Source organism: Lineus longissimus, chromosome 19 (assembly GCF_910592395.1).
Source record: "Lineus longissimus chromosome 19, tnLinLong1.2, whole genome shotgun sequence".
In the NCBI taxonomy this organism is placed as follows: domain Eukaryota; kingdom Metazoa; phylum Nemertea; class Pilidiophora; order Heteronemertea; family Lineidae; genus Lineus; species Lineus longissimus.
The window spans coordinates 1,714,841-1,732,510 of NC_088326.1; the positions used below are offsets into that span (position 1 = coordinate 1,714,841).

Consider the following 17,670-nt stretch of genomic DNA (forward strand, 5'->3'; position numbering starts at 1 on the left):
GATTCTAAATTGTTTTATTAGTGTTTTCATGAGACATGTCAGAACTTGACACTACTGGGCCATGTTGATATTATGCCTGTGAGAGATTATAGAAAAAGATCGCATTCCTATTTCAAAATCAAAATATATCTCTTGTCAATTACAAGGTAGAAATGCTCCCTCATTAGGATGTTGGTTGCTACCGAAACCCCATGCTTAATCCCGGATTATAGGCTCATTCTGGGTGGGAGCATACAGAGGGATTTGGTGGATCTTCTAAGCGTCTGCTAGCGCTAGCGTATAGCGCCTCCAACAGGTGCGCGGTGCTGCGAAAATAGTACCATGCGATTTATCCTTTGTACATTTATAAAACTGCTAGAATTCGTTTCACTATACCATATAATTCAATACCAGTGTTTGTTGGTTGGCATTTAGGAACAATACCAGCATTGTATCATCAAATACTTTGAATATTTTCTTAATTGACCGCAGCACGCTCATTGATTGACGCGGTTTGATCTGTGGGCTATTTCCGGTTAGCTCTGTTACTACTTTTGAAAGTGGAGTGAAGAAATTTCGCTCGTTCTTTGGATTTAACTACGGTTCTATGTGTATTTATGTGATCTACGAACATTTTAGGGATTTGGATTAACAATGTATATCAATTCCCTCCTGTGTGTCCTTTGCCTGATTATCCAGGCGGGTATTTCTCGGACTGAGGTGAGTCCTTTCTTCTCTCTTCACATCTAAATATTGCTGTCATCATGTTTACATTAGAAATGCACTACCCATGTATGCCTGCGGTGTCAGTTTCTCGCAAACTTTTCAACACTTTTTGAACCCCAATTTCCCCGATCATCGGCAATTTATATGAAAAATGCTAACATTTTCGGATATGTTATAATCTCCTTTAATAAATACCGTTGATCCCATTGCACATCATGGTCAGAGTTTTGTACATTTTGATGATGTTTCGACTTCATTTCAGAAGCCTATTATGTTCTAGTGTAATTTCTTACCGTTAGGTGGATGACTCAAAATTAAACAAGCTAGCTGTCAATTAAAGAATGGCTTCACTTATTTTTTGGTTGATAAGGGGCCTATGTTGAAGTACCAGGATCCCGGACCACAGGGATTCGAGGCAAAAAGTGCTAATGTAGTATTACAATTACAGCACTTTTTTACCTCGGGGGGCCAAATCTTGGATCATTATGCCCAATCAATCGGGGTGTAAAGCCTCTAAAAAGGACGTCTTAATCCCCATCGGCCATTGGAGATTCGTCATCTCCGCCTAGCTTTCCTCCTGATATCCTGACTGCTACAGGTCCGAGACTGACATGACTGAGGCAAGGCGACTTGGAGCTGGTAGACACAAAAGCATCAAGCGTCACTGCCAGGAGTCGTCCTACCTCTCCCTCTGATATCCTGACTGCTAGTGGTCTGACCCCAGGCACGGGAACTTAGTCGTGGTGGCTATGCGGGGTAATCACCATGGCATCAGGCATCACTGCCAGGACACATCGCCCACATCTCATCAATCAGTCCTCGTCGAAATAAATCAATTCCGAATCTTCTGATACAGGATGGGGGTCGGTGGCTATCTGTTGATTAATGCTGGCATGTCGTCCTCTGTGTGGTGCGACCTGGCATGATCACAGTTATAGTACTGTTGACTAAAGTTGAATGATTGATCGATATTTGTGACCCGCTCTACCAAAACTAGGCGCTTGTCGCATCTGAACTTCACAGGTTGATACGGACTTCTTATTCATTTCCCTATTGTAGACCTTTTGTGAAATGTGACCAAATCAGTTTGTAATAGATTTCACAAAAGGTCTACAATAGGGAAATGAACAACAAGTCCGTATCAACCTGTCGAGTTCAGATGAAACAAGCGCCTAGTTTTGGTAGAGCGAGTCACATTTAGGAAGTTGAAAAATGTGCCTTTGCATGTACCTACATGACTGTGTAACGCTACAGTAAATCTTTAGATATGGCAAGCTATCTGTTATAATGCTGGATTCCATGGTTCAGCAGCATGTATTGTAATGTGATGTAAATGGACTCCTATCATGTTGGTCTCACTGTTGGCATGCTGCTGTTGGCCATGGCTGTCAATTAAGTTACAGGTGATTTAGCTAGTCTGGACCCATGATTGAAATCATCCGGTCATCGGAGTGTGCATTAATTATGTGGCTACTAGAATTGATGTTGTTACTGGAAATCAGCAGCGGTAACTCAGAAGCCGCAACTGTTTTTGTGATCGTAAATCAATATTTTCATTCATGATGCAATCTCTGGTCAGTGGATCGAATAATATTTACCAATCGAGGTTCGTAATGGATAATATTGTTCTTGTTGTAGTCTTGCATCCTGGGAAGGGTGATATATTTTCGCTGAGATTGAAGTGGCTGCGGTTCAGTACCGGCATGACCGGTATAAACCGCAGACGACAAGGAGTACCGGTCGGTACAGCAGACTTTTTTCGATCAGTCTGCAAAACCACCTACCCCATGATAGACAACTGCCCCGAAATTCAATTTCTCTCCTCGAAGGCCGAGATCCAGCTGCGTATAATACGCTTTATAAATATTTGAGACGATACATTGGCTGGCATGGTTGATCATTGGACAACATCGACGAATATGATATTGACTCATCCTCGCTCAAGCCAGATTAATTGGCGATTGCTCGAGGCTAGTATGATGGGCGTGAGCGTGGTCTGTGTGATCGTGTATCCGTAGGCCCTAACTTCCTTTTTGCTCAGCTTGATTACTGATGATCAGTTGGGGACCCCAGAGGATGTGATGGCAAGGCCTGAGTCAGCTTTGGAGTCTTGGTGAAAAAGCTAGCGTCAGTTCATATTCGTGACATTCAGGAGATATTTGTGTTTCAGTTCATCAATGCTTCTCCAACTCACGGAGATGGTGCAGATTCAGCAGCTGCAAGATGAAGTGATAAGGAGTCCCATAAGTCCAGTAAATTAGCAGGATCTAATCAAACTGCTGTGCGATATTTATAAAAAAATACAGCCTGTGTAGCTGCGTAAAGCTCCACTGCTTCCTCATTAACTGCATCTTTCCAGTTTTCATTTCGCGCAGTATAATTGCAGGGTAGGAGTGTATTTGCAGGGGTATTTCCAGTGGGTTGGAAGGGTGCACGTTTGCAGGGGTGTTTCCAGTGGGTTGGAAGGGTGCACGTTTGCAGGGGTGTTTCCAGTGGGTTGGAAGGGTGCATGTTTGCAGGGGTGTTTCCAGTGGGTTGGAAGGGTGCATGTTTGAAGGGGTGTTTGCAGTCCCCAGCTCTTTGCTCTGTCTTATTAGGTAAGTAAAGTTTTTGCATGAAAAAGTCATGAAACTAAGTGAGTGTGATCACGTCTAAGGTAGGGGAATTACTGTCGTCTTTTCACGGTCAGCCATGTAAGTATTAGGGCAGACTCCAGCATGGCGGTGATGATGTCACGTGAACCACTCTATAGGCTACCGATTGAGAGTTGTTCTTACTCCAGGATTCAGATAATGTTAAAGTGTTACAAGTTTTTGCTCTAATGATATTTCAAACATAATGATATATAATGACACAGTGATGTTCGATTTGATCATCTTTTATAATTGCCACACTTTGGAATTGACTCATAATAATGACGGAATTATTACTCTGAATGGGCCGCACTTATTGATTTGATGTAGGCCAACAACCCGCAATCAGCACCAAAATATTTATAATTATACCAATAAATTGTAGATAATGAGATGAAGTCATGGATAAGCCATCTTGATTTGAAACTTCAAGGGTTAAAATTTGCACGATTTGAGGGTGCTCTTGGGAAATGCGCAGGTCATCATTGCATGAATGTTAAACCTTCAAAGGGTTAAATCGGTTGAAACTGTTCAGGTACATAGCTATCTCTATGTGATGACCATTGGTTCTCCAAGCATCTTCCTGGTGTCCATAGAAAAGGAAAATCTCAAAGTTCTCTAATCCCATGTAAAAGTACTGCTAACATGATCAGGTTATGGTTTTTTCAGGGGGTTGTGTGATGTCAGGAATTCACGATTGAGACAATGTGATGTTTCTGATATCACGTGACATCATTGCGCAAGACTTGATTCGTCACATGATCAAAAGTTTATTGCATATGCGCTGTCGTCAGTTCTGAAACGAATGCGGCAAGACACTCAACCATCACAGCGAAGGCCGGAATGTGAAAAAATGATCATGACCAGCTATCATATAATCGAAGAAAAAAAAACCATTTGGCCTGATTCTGCCTAATTTATTCTTTGTTTGCTGATTGTGTTGAGTTGAAAAAAACATTTTAAACAATTGATGAGGTAATAAAGTAAGTTCAGGCCTATTGTTTTGTATGATAATAGGCCCTCAGGTACTTGACCTAATTATTGTGAAATATAATGAATGCTTGGTAATCTACTGTTACCCAGAACTATTCACAGATCTTAAATTTTCAAATTTTTGGGGGTTAGAGATAATCGAGAAAATGTATGGCTGCATAAAAAGGCTAATTCATATATAACTGTCCCAGGGTTGTCAATACCCTGAATTAAAAGTGCTGTAAGTGTAAGCGTTAGTTGCAATATCATGAAACCACAAAATAAAATGGCCATGACCATCTGGGTCAACAGTATTCTCATTGTTTATGACGAAATTATGCATCATTTCAAAGGTATTTGAATGGTTTACATAAATATCAGTGGGCCAACAGGGATAATTTCAGTGTAATTTCAAAGTAGGCCTAATTTTTTTGTGTAGGTTGGTTGGGTTGGTTGGTTGTGTAGCCTTGGTTGGGAGTTCATTGTGTTGTATTGGGGCGACAGTCATGCCAATTATTATCACAGGGATGAAGACTGAGCCGCATTTTCACTACCCATGAAAATGTATCTTCTCATGTCCTGTTTTAAAGTCCTGTGCAGATCAGTTTGCCAGATTCAGCCTGATGAACATGTGGACAGAGGGTTTCGTTGTGGAAAATTGTGGTCGCCCTTTTGAGAAGAGACAAGTTCTTGGCATTTTCAAAGTTCTGAGTTTTTGTTCGTTCTTTGTAATACATGAACAGAGTCCAGCCCAGCGACTCTCAAATTTGCAGTCAAAGCACCAAGAAGAAATTAGGTTTCTACAGTATGTAATCTCGTCTTGTTAATTTCATCTCACGACTTCCGTAATATATCAACACTAAACACAGCAAACAACGACAGTTTATTCATGAGGAAAATGAGCAGTTGGATTCTATCATCGGCGTTAGCAACCGTCATCATAGCGATGTCACCGATAGCAACCACAGGGCTAGTAATTAATAACGACAGAGATAATTGGCCGAGATATAATTGATTGGATTCGATCTTAGCCCCACCTGATGAAACTATCGCAAAGCGCAGTGGATTCTGGGTAATTAGCTTAGACGTCGTATGTAGTCGCGGCAAGTACCCTTATTGGTTGGTCAGTCAATACGGCTTGAATGTTAAGTCTGTGCGCTTTTATTTGGCTCGCCGTGGGATTGTAATGGATTGGCCATGATTACCGTTGATCTTTCGTGTGATCGTAGCAGATCGCCACGGTAACATTGGTGGTATTGAAATATACTGTGTATTCATTAGTGGGTGGGATATGCTATGAAATCAGGGTATTTGCTAGTGTTTCCATTCAAAGTGCACTGAGTTATTGGTTCAGGGCAAAGATTGTTGATGATAATCATCTTCATGACCAACGTTTCCTGCTTTCCACTTCATGTTGAGTGTCAGACCAATCGCTTTCCCATGCGCCCTCTCAAGCATTTTAAAGCGAGGACAAATTCTGCATTCTAATGAGAGTCATCTAAGCATTATATTATATGCATCAACAGCTCCCAGCTTGTTTATGCATGAATAACTAAGTACATTTCACCATACAGGACTATTCTGTACATTTCAACTCTTGAAGCGTGGATCAATTTCATGTGTTAGGATATCAGCTCACAGAACAAGAGGCCCATGTGCCGTTTCAGTCTGCTGATAACCATGTTTTCATCAACAGCTACCAGTACCAGCTAATCTCTTGAATATTGCAGTACATTTAGCTTTGCGGGACTGTTTTCAATCAGCTTTTGTCTGGTATAGCACTTCTCTGACATGATTCCACACCCTCACTCAAATTCCCAATGCTACAGCGCTGCTCTTTGCAACGATCCTCTCATGATATGTTGTAACACACAAAGCCTGTCTAATGCCATGCGTCTGATCCATGATGACATATACATTGTATCTCCGTACATCTGTTCATCAAAATGACACGCCTTTGATTTCATCTTGCGATAATCTCAGATCGGATGTAATTTCATCTAGTCTCACACATTTCGTATCCTCTGACGTCGGTGTTGACGGTTGTGACAGAGATATTGGTTTTACATCATTTAACCCTTTGTCACAGTGAAATACTGTGATTGTGAACCATGGGTGTTTTATTCAGCTGACATGATTTCGACTTTGAAATAGGGCACTGGTCCTCTTTGTCTTGACCTTAGAACAGTAGAATTCTTAAACAAACCACCTTGAGCTTCGTCAAGTACCTCGTATCCTGTCACTTGAACTTTCTTCCTTCCCCTGGCATGCCTGGAAGCTGGTGACATGGATTAGCCTCATAGCGACGCACCCTGACAGCTCTCCTGCTATTAGCTTATTCTGCGAATATCATGTACCTGCCTCAGTAGCGCATCCCTGTTTTTGGCCACACTTGAACATTTTCTAAAATAAGCCAACCACTCACAACTCACAATTGCAAGCAACAATGAGTGCCTAGAGAGTTCCTGAGTGTATGCTTTCACTTGTATAATTTACGGAAGTATGGACGACCCATTTCTTCAAATTTATTGCAGCGAAATCAATAATGAAAGAGTTCCCAGATAAAACGAAACTTGCTGTATGTGTACATATATTATCAAGTACACTTGTGCATAATGAGTCCACAGGTTTTAAGTACTTATGGATAATATGACCGTTTACGAGTTACAAAATAATTTAAGCGGAACAAATGGGATCCGATGGTCTATACACAAACGGAACAGGACTGGTCTGCACATTGAATCCACCCAAGAGGTTATCCAATTTTGAGACCAGACCCATGGGTGGATGGAACCTGTCCAATCCCTAACCTTCAATTTCTAGAAATCAGATTGGGGCGACATCCTTTCTCCACCTCTCCTAAGCCAATCAGTTCTCACCAGCTTTAATCAGTGACCATTACTGTTCCAGCATGTTGCGTAGTCATCCACAGTTTTGTCATTTTCAATGAGCACTTTTTCGAAAGTTCAGTCTCGACTTTTCCTCGGGTTCTATGATGATTGTTAGTCCAAGTTTGGTGATCAGCTGACAAACTGACAAATGGCAATTCTTATTTGAAGGTCATTGCCATCATCCTGATCGTTTGAAGGTCGTGCGCCGAAATGAAATCATAACAATCTTCTTTGAGTGCGAAATTATTGAAGATGGGAATTATGAGTCGGCATGCGTTTATTGAATTGTGATGGCAAACGGCTCCAGGGGTTTGACAGCCTTTGAAAAGTCAGCCTAGTAAACAAACACAAGACTGGTCGATGTCCTCCTACCATTTCTATCTTGGAAGGAAGATTCGAGCAAAATTAATGAAGATTGGAATTGCGAGTCAGAGGGATGCGTTTATTGGATTGTGATGGCAAGCGGCTCAGGGTTTCAACAACCTTTGAAAAGTCGGCAAAATAACCTGACACGGCAGAAGGATCTTTGAGTCAACGTCCTGCTGCCGCTCTGACTTAGAGGAGGTTCAGCGAATCTGCTGTCGCTGCCGGTTTGGGAAGGGCTGAGGCAAAACTATATTAGATGTGGATGGACACTGACACACTTAACAATTTAAATGAGACAGAGACTGAACGCTGAGAGGGCGGTGTTGCAATTGTGTAGTGGAATGAGTGAGTTGATCGATAGTGGATGTGGCAGGGAAGTGGTTGGAGGGAATGGTGATGGGTACCCTAAACAACGCCACGAGTAGGTCTTAGAACCATTGGTAGATCTGGATCCCGTAATTACTGTTCTAACCATTGAGACTTTAGCGAAGTGGATGGCGTGAGTGTGAAATCGATAAAACTATTGCCGTATGGGACTGGAAAAGCAGTGGAAGCATTTTAGAAAGATTGCATTTGCACCAACAACCTATCAGTGTCATCTGTAGACTGGAGTCATGAGCTCCTACCACTGGACCTGAGCCTTATAGCTGACTCTGCCACGACTCCACGGCAAAAGTAATTTGTTTGACCACATGATGTCGGCGAGTCACTCGGTCAGTCTGTACCGAACGAGTGGCAAGCTATGAACAGAGATGGTACATGTTTCAACCAATTATCCAGCAATGAGCTAACGACGAGATGGCCTGTCCCGTGCCGTTTGAGATTATGCGATGATTTATCTACGGTTCAGGCACGATTGGCTCTGATTGGATAATAAGGCCGCTATATTTATCTCATCGACCGTTGCCAGAAGGGACGGATGATGATGAAAAATCAGGGCTGGGAAGTAGCGATAAATTGTATGTTTGTCTTGTCTCCGAGTCACGAATCAGTCTCTGGTGTTGTAACCATTTAGAACTGCAATGTGGCTGTCAAATATTTGGAACCAGTCGTGACACAGCCATGATAATTTGGGCATTTTCGTGGCCAATGTAGAGTCTTGGGGAAAAAAGGTTCTGTTTTCCTGAGAGGAAGGTGTCTGTGGGCATCAATGGCAGGATCATTGACCTACGGGGCAGACTGTGTGGGTGTCAAAGGTTTGGCCTTGTTGAGTAGAGCCACTCATGACAGAGAACCAATATCAGCTACAGTTTCTAAGTGAGATTGGTTAGTTTCATCAGAGAAGTCAACTCTGTTGCTCTTGAGAAGCAAGTGCTTCCTTGGCATACATAGAATCTTGGTGGTAAAGTTAAGTTCTTTCTTATGGCTGTTGACTATGCACAGGCTTTGCCATAGGCACTTGCACCGACTATGCACCTTGCTGAAGTCAGTTGGCCTTTGAATACCTCCGAGAGAGTACAGGTACGGCGATGAAAAAACTTTTGGCATCCTCTCATTTTGCCCCTGACACCTTGCACAAGAAGCTCCACATGGTACTGACACCTGACAATCTGTTTTTGTGAGAGGTATCGAAACGAATTGCGTGGATCGTTTCTTTGTTGCGTGGGCCCAGTTATTAGACATTCTACTACTCTGTTCGCATAAGATGTAAAGTACAACACAGTCTTTTTCTTCCTCACCACTGAGTGCTGTAACCAACCATTGATACTGCCAATATCACACCCACGAGATAAAAACACCCCCATGATCACCCTTAAATCAAAACCAATACTCCGCAATGCAAATGACAAGCGCCACAAGTAACCAATCAAATGCCAGATAATCCAGTGGGCAATAACGTGAATCAATCGCGAGCGCAGCTAGGAGTCGTCGTTAATAAAATACAAACTGTCGGGAAAGTTTTGATGTGTCAAAAGTGCCGTCGTTTATTACAAGATGTCCGCTCTCGTCTGAGCGCGCCGTTATTGAATTTATCGCCGTTTCATCAATGTAATCATTATATCAATCTGAGTTGAAAATGAAGCTGACATTCGTAACGATTTGATTTTGAGATGAAATGTGATGTTGGACAAGATCATGGGGATGGAAGGTAACGCTCTGATAATTGATGATATCACTGAATACTGTGAAGCACTAGGTTTAGATGTTCATTTGAGGTCCACCCTCCCAATCTTGATTTCAGTACGAACACCCCCAGTGCATGGTTATTTCCTTAACCTGTCATAGCGTTTCAACATACTGGAACAGTAACCTTGAAACTTGAATGCAAACAGACCTGTGAATGAATTTTCATAAAATAACCAACAGAAGCTTTCATAAATTTATACTCTAAAAAACTTAAAACAACATTCGCTCGTGCCTGATTCAATTAAACAGGAATAAATTGAATTGTATCGCGATTGTGTTTAGAATATTTTTTGCTGTCCTCATTTCTGAATGTGTTCACAGGTTCGTTAAAAATTCATATAGCTGGCGGTAATTCAATTATTTGGTTTATAGAGATGAAATCAGTAGGAGAACTGATTTATTTTAGTGGCTGGGTAGTTGCATGGCTTCACATTTTGTGTGAAATTAGGGCTAGAGTGTTGGTTTAGTGGATAGAAAAACCGTTGGTGTGAATCAGGTATAAAGTGGCACGACAGCGTGTATCCTTGAGCAAAACATTTTACTACCCTTGGATTGTAAGCAATGCTTTGCATTGTCAATGTACTGTCGGTCTGTTCTTACTAGACATCAATGAAAATGAGTTTTAAAACTCTGCAAAGAACTCCTCCCTTTCTTTGCAAACGCTCAAACAAGAGTGAGGGAGTTTACTTGACGTCAATGTAATATCAAAGAATTTGTTGCCATTTTCATCAACAGACTGAATGCGATGGCAAGAAGATGTAGATGCACTACAAAGGTTAACTTTATCAATGGTCTTATGTTGATGAGGCCTTTGGACCATGAGGGGGAGGGTTTGGCAACTATCTTGAATGGTCAGGATAGCGACTGGTACATGAAGCTGAGTGCAAAGATAGCCAAACATGCCCAAACATGCCAAATGCAACAATGGCTTTGGCTCGCTTTGAAAAATATAATAACGGGCTTTGAGCGTATTTCTGGAACCATACAAAGGTTTGCTGTGGGAGGATGCAGCCAGTAGCTGGTGTTGCCTATGTTACATAGGATAACTTGTCAATGGTCTGATGTTTATAAGCCCTTTGCACCATGGGAGTATAATCCGGTGATGGAATGGTGATGGCCAAGTGCCACAGCAAAAAGAAGAAGAGGGCAGCTACAAAGGTTGGTTTCTCAATGGTCTTATGTTGATGAGCCCTACTTTGCTTCACTGAGGGGGAGGTCCATGACTTCTTCACACTATTATGGGAGTGCCTTGGGGATAAGTACTTCACAGAAGTATTGGCCTTGGCGAGAGCGGAGGCAGCCAATGTTTTTCTAATATGTGTGTCTTTGGGTCACCCTGTATCTTCAAATGCCATCGAAGAGCAAGACGGTCAACATCAATGGGATAAATCCTTCACCGAAATTGTTGCCGAGAGGAGAGGGATAATGGCCATCATCCTTTCCATTCTGTTTCCTCCAAAGTGACACAGGGAGATAATCACTCCGCATGCCTGTGATCATATGCGGCGATTATACCCATCATCCTCTCTGTCGGATCAGGATCAGCGCTATTTCGTCATTAGCCGCCATTAGCTGATCACATGTTCCGGGATGTCGTACCGCAGGATAAGTAGCTTGTACGCCATAGAAATCAGCTATTAGATAATCGGCGAGGAAAAAACATGAAAATTACATGAAACTCTAGCCTGGAGTCATCCTCATGTCTACAACAGGCCTTAGTTGTTGCCACACTTTCTAATGCTTCTCCCAACTGTGAATAAACTGCTGAGAATACGCTTACCAAATCCACCTTTCTATTCTTGAAATGATCCAAAATGAGGAACTGTACTCTCCAGTGTCACCTACTGCCATTTCTTCATACTTCATCTACAACGTTCCAAGGACAAACTTACGCCTCGCACCACAAGAAAAACAACTTTTCGTCCCTCAGTTCTCCGAACATAGCAACAAAGTACCGCACCTGAAATATGTATTGAGCTAATAATCTCCTAGTTAACGCTCAACTCAATCTTTAAAAAAGAATCGCAACCGAAAGAAACGGAAAAGACCCCTGGCGATGCACCCAAGCATCTCCTGTGTGGTATCATATTTCTAACAATCCGTGTCTTATCTTAGGCAAGGCCGCTTTTTACATGTCTTTTTAGCTTTCAGTGATGAACTTGTACCTTCCATACTGTCAAAACTAAAAGGTTGAACCCTCTAGGCTAAATTCAGCAAAGAGGATTCGCGACGCAAAAAAAAGACTGCCTGTGGAGCAATTGGCATCCCTTCTAGTGGTGTATCATATTTCTAACATGTGACATAGTTCTCTCTTGGGGTAGGATGTAACAGTGAAGAACAGCGCTGATTGCCATGATTATGGATAATTTTCTGTATCTTTTTGTCAGAATGACAATCTGATCTTATGTCATATCGTGGCTGTTGCCCCAATGACATGATTACATCCTGTGATTATACCTACATTAGGGCGATGGGGAATTCAGGCCAGTTGAGCTGAAGATGATGATGATGATGATGATGATGATGGTGATAATCTTATAGGGCTGTGAGATTGTGAACCCTTTGCTCTTGTGTTTTTTGGCATTTGTTGTTTTCCACTATGGTTGGGGACCAATTTCAGTTTGATGGCATTCCATTTGAATAACGAAATCATTGACTTTTGACTCACCGGGAAGATCATTGCCATCTTACCATCAGATCACCAAGAATCAAATCATGGTCAATCATCTTGGTGACAGTGCAACCCGCCAACCATCAGCCAATCAGATCACGTTAGGAATCGCTCTGGCGTGTATCTTTGTGTTCATCTAAAGCAGATTTCATTTCATCTTTGCGAGATTATTGAACGCATTTTAAGGAACTGTTGCCAGTGGCAGTCATGTCATATGAGAAACTGGCTCCTGAGGTTCAATAAACAATCTATTCTCAAACTTTTCACAGCAAATGCCCCAACTCATGAATATGAGCTTGACATTCAGAGACACATCATTCAGACTGAGTTACAACAACAAGACCATTTTCATGTCCGCTATCACAGTCTGTATGTTAAATTGATCGAAGTGCAATAGAGCCATCTTTAAGTGGGTCTTTTAGCGTCATGACGATCAATATAACTCGGTGGCCAACTAGTTACCTATCAATATCAGGTCAATACGAGTTGTAGGCTGTGTAAAATATGCAATTTGTTAAGAAAACATACTTTTTGCCTCTCTGTGGATCATTATTGGTACAAAAATCGCCTCTAATCCAAGACAACTAAGTGCACTTTCTGTAAAGTAGTCCGAGTCGTATTTGATTCGTTTATATCAAGACAGATGAGAGGGTTTAGGAGACATTGTCAGAATAGCTTGCGACATGGTAGTGGTCATTACCGTACAGCCGCTGATTAGCCGAGGATAGGTGCGGTTCGGCCAGTATAAATCAGACAGACGAACTCTTTCATCGAGATTGACTGGAATGTTTTGCTAAATTCTGCTCATATTTGCCAGCGTGTTCAGAGGACTGGTGATAAATTCAAGTGTTCTGGGGGACAAACTTGGTCGTAATGAACACAATCAGTTGAGACAAAGGGTACAAGGATCTGTCTAACCCAAACTTTCAGCCTTCGTAAATACAGCATGGCGTTTTCCTGATTCGGTATCCTAGTCTTACTCGAACTCTCTGCCAGACTAAATCTGACTCAAAAATCTGCCAACGCTACATTTTTCCCTAATACTCATTAGCGCAGTAATCAAATTAGCCAGTTTCTTGCACCTTCACACTTTCTTATGTGCACTTTCTTACGTACTCTGTTGCAATCTGTTCCGGGGTGTTAAAAAAATCTGGTTCACTTCAGAAGATTGGATGCTGGAAGGAGGGACTGATGAGAAATGATGAGACAATCTTCACTCATACATTTTATGCGCTGATTGGTCGGGAAAATACTGTTAAATGACGTATGCAAGTTCATTTCCTTACTGTTGATGGAGGCGAAGAATGTTTGTTTTGAAGCAGGATAAGCACAGAGGCAGCTTTTCGTGTAATCCGTATTATCCATACTTCCTTGCCTGATTATTGTTAAGAAGTTCGTTCTGTGCAATCTACACCTCATTTCCTACAGCAGTGTATCTGCTGAGGTAAAAAATATTTGGTTAGTAATGAGCGATGCGTGTCACATTTGATCATGATTGCTGGTTGCGGTGATTTTAATCGTTCATTTACAGCAGGCTTTAAAAAATGCTAATGCCAACATAAATTTTACTACAGGTATTCCTCTTCATAGACTACCATAGACTACCATAGACTACCATAGACTACCATAGAATACAGAGGCATTTATCACCTATAGTTTATCGAATGTTGTATTGTTGTGTAGGGTAGGCCTATTATAGGCCCTATACCTACGAAGGCTCCATGAACCGGACTTGAATGATGCCAGGTGGTACTAAGTATGTTTCGAAATAGAATTACGCAGACATGCATGCTAAAACCATGCTGGAATACCAGGATCAGTTGATCCTCAAATACCAGATGCCTCATAATGCATCCTCCCTCGTGTCTGTATCACTCACCGTTATTGATACTGGTAATATACATGTTGATGCATTATTAATAAGCCATGTGGTAATATCGACTCCTGTATATCATCTATATCATCATCAAAGACACATTCCACGTGTCAGTATCAGAAGATGTAGGGGTTGTAATGTACTTCCACGGGAATTTTTATACTTCATCATTGGTAGAAATGTATTGCATGGTATGGAAATCTTAAGTAAATCTTCAAACTATTGGCTAAGAAGCTAGGTACTAACTGAAGAAATACAGTAGAACCTCTCTATCAAGGACACCCTTGGACTGACAAATGCTGTCCTCAATAGATAGGTGTCCTGATTAGAGAGGTCAAATTGAATGGAAACATCCAATTTGGGACCAAAACTAGTGTCCTTTAGAAAGGTTAGAGGTGTCTGCTAAGGGAGGTTCCACTGTAATGCACTGAGTATTTGGGCTAAGTATTGCTGGTGTAGACAAGTTTCTATCGTACCGCCTGCTTGGAATCACTCCAGAAGCCATGAGTATGGTATCGCTTGGCTGCGGGATTGAAAAGTGTGTCTATTGGCGTAATTGGTGCTGGGAATACTTCGACCTGTGAATACCTGGAGGATCATCTCATTGATTTCATCAGTCAGTGCAGCCGGATGTAGCGCATTCTTTTTTTGTTTTAAAGTTTCAATGAACGGCACAGCTCTCCGCCTGGAACAGTGCTAAGTTAGCATGGCGTATCCTTAGTGCCAAGCTGGGCGAGCAACAGACCTTTTCACCATACTAAACGGTGGTTGCAGACCGGTTCTATTTCATGAGAAAATGGCACTGAAAATGCAACATTTGAACAAAATGTTATGTCAAATATGCCATATCTTCTGTGGCTTTGACTACAATGTCCTTGTTGGACAATATCTGTGTTTGAACTCCCCGTACGACCGAAAGAGATGATAACTTGAGGCATCTCATCAATTTTTCACCACCTTATCAATCGAGGTGTGGACCACATTGGAAACCAATGTCATTACACGGAGCTTGATGATCATATTGGTTTTGTTCTCCCAGGAGCTACAAACCACCGAATCTGTAAGGAATCAAAGTTGTTGCTAATCCTGATTTAGGTTGTCCCAGCTTTTCAATGGAGATGTTTACTCTGTTGAAAACAATGAAATTTCTTGGAGCTGAACTGACAAAAGAATTTGAATGGGAAAGATAGATGTTATGTTGGTTAATGTTGCTGGCAAAAAACCCCAATGAATTTTGTTGCTGCCATCCAAAATGGTGCTGATATTCTAATGTGTTGAGTCTTCACACAGTTTGCCTTTGGGTTTCGTTCTATTCTAATCTTAAAAGTGATATCAGGTGACGAAAAATGTCAGAGGTTACCCATGACAGCTTTTCTTGTCATTTTTGACTGGGCATCCTGATGTTGGAAACCAATATTGGCAAATGCGTCGTGTCTTTTATAACAGCGCGACAGTGTCATCCCAAGGGTTGGTAATATGTTACACATCCTATGACATCAAAAAAGCTGATGCTGTATGGTTGAGAGCTAAGATCTCTTTGTCACAGATTTTTTCATGAGGGGCGTTTTTGAACTCGATAACGGAGCGAAGGATTGCATCATATCATGTGATATTATCCAATTGTCCTCAACTCTTGTAAGAAACATCACAATATCAAGGCAAAAGTAATAAAATTCTCTAAGAGGATCGTGCCATGTTGTATTGGTTTTTTCGAGGAATATCTCAAAGAGTAATTGGCCGAACTATTGCTTATAAGCCTTACAAAGGCAATGGTACAAAATCTTTTTTATCAGTACTTGGTATTTTTAGCTTTGGAGACATGGTTATAAAGGACTAGTTGGCTGTTACGAACTTCAAAGAAAGACTTGTTGATATGGAAACCGCGTCATTGTATTTCATTAAAAACTGCTTATGTGCAATACCAATACCATAGGTCCTTGTTGGCAACCAGCTGCTAAAGCTAGGAGCATAAAGGAGATAAATATATTGAGATTAACCCATCCCAGGGTTGCCTAATACCGCTTAAGAGATTTTGCATCTCATCCACCAGGGAGAATGTGTGAAGGGATCTCAAAACGCGCCAACAAAGATAGGATGAGGCGATGGCTTGTTGGAAGGTAGTCCTCATGATATCATCTTGCGTTTACTCTCTCAAGCTTTGATCGTAACTTTATCATGACCAAAGGCTTGTTCCCTTGTACTAAAGTAATCTGTGGTCATTGCAATACAAAGGAGGAATGGCTTCATATAGTCAGTCCCCATACTATTTGATATTGTGACCAAAGGCTTGTTACCTACTATAGCTGTATTTGCAGCCATAATCATACAAAGGGGACTTGCTTCATAATAAGTCAGGTACCTTTATCTACTTAGATATAATACTGTATTGATATTACCGTTGTCTTTGAAGACAATGTCTGGGGATTGTTTGATGTGGCGATCAAAAGATACGGACCGTGAGATTGGGATTGAAAGGTTGTTGCACGAGGAGTCGTTGCACTATGATATTGTGGTTTGAAAATGTCAGTGGGGAATTCGACCACCATCATCATTTTCTTTATCATCATCATCATCATCATCATCGTCATCATCATCATCATCATCATCATCATCATCATTGTTGCATCGTGTCACACAGTTTTGTCCAAACATAAAATGCACTATTTTAACCATGTCGCAAACCTTTGCCTGACTATTGGCCGTAGATAGAAGTCTTGAAATGATTCAAAGAGGGACAGAACTGGTCATACCAGCTTCACTGTAGGTAAGGCTGGAAGGTAAGGTGAATCAGTCTGAGCATGATTTGATGGTCAATGCAGCTTGTTGTGTTTGTCTGGACATGTTTATTGTGGTGTTGCATCCATCAAGGAGGAGACATCTCCCTCTTGGCTTTGTTTGTATAGACATTTATCCATTAGTATCCCGTACAGCTTGAATGATATCTTACTTTCTTCAGACGTGAAGCTAAGAGCTGTACAAGCCCTTCTATAGAGAGTATGTCTTAGGTTTTCCGATATTGTGATCGTGATTATTCTGTTGCCAGAGAGTTGTATTGACAATATGGCATCCTTTTGTACGGTTCTTGGGAAGATAGATAGTCGTATTAGGTATGGTAACCTTTTGTAGTATTCTAATACGAGGACAGAGTGGTAATCACAAATACTGTGTCGACACATTTAAGCCGTTTTAGGGGTGCCTATCCAAAAGTCTAGTTTACATGTGATAGTCTGTTGCGTAACACACACAGCTCAAGTGCGTTGACACAGTGTATCAGAAAAGTACTCTCCGTCTTCTCTGCATCACAACTGCAGTTGTATTTCTCAGCAATTCGTTACAAATCCTTCTATACCCGTTGATAAATTGGCCAAGGCCAGCTACTCCAACGTTATTTCTCGCATTAGTTGCATTTGTGCACTCTTTTTAAGCTGG

The 17,670-nt window shown here is 41.4% G+C and overlaps 1 protein-coding gene across 16 annotated transcripts in view; it reads left to right on the top strand.

Moving 5' to 3' along the window:
- The first annotated feature begins 525 nt into the window (after window positions 1-525).
- Window positions 526-17,670, top strand: part of LOC135503416 (syndecan-like) — a 66,957-nt gene continuing 49,812 nt past the window's right edge. For all 16 annotated transcript variants that reach the window (XM_064796977.1, XM_064796987.1, XM_064796979.1 and 13 more), the window contains exon 1: window positions 526-699. In XM_064796977.1, the coding sequence (XP_064653047.1) occupies window positions 634-699 (66 nt within the window). In that variant the 5' untranslated portion in view covers window positions 526-633. The remainder of the gene's footprint in view (window positions 700-17,670) is intronic.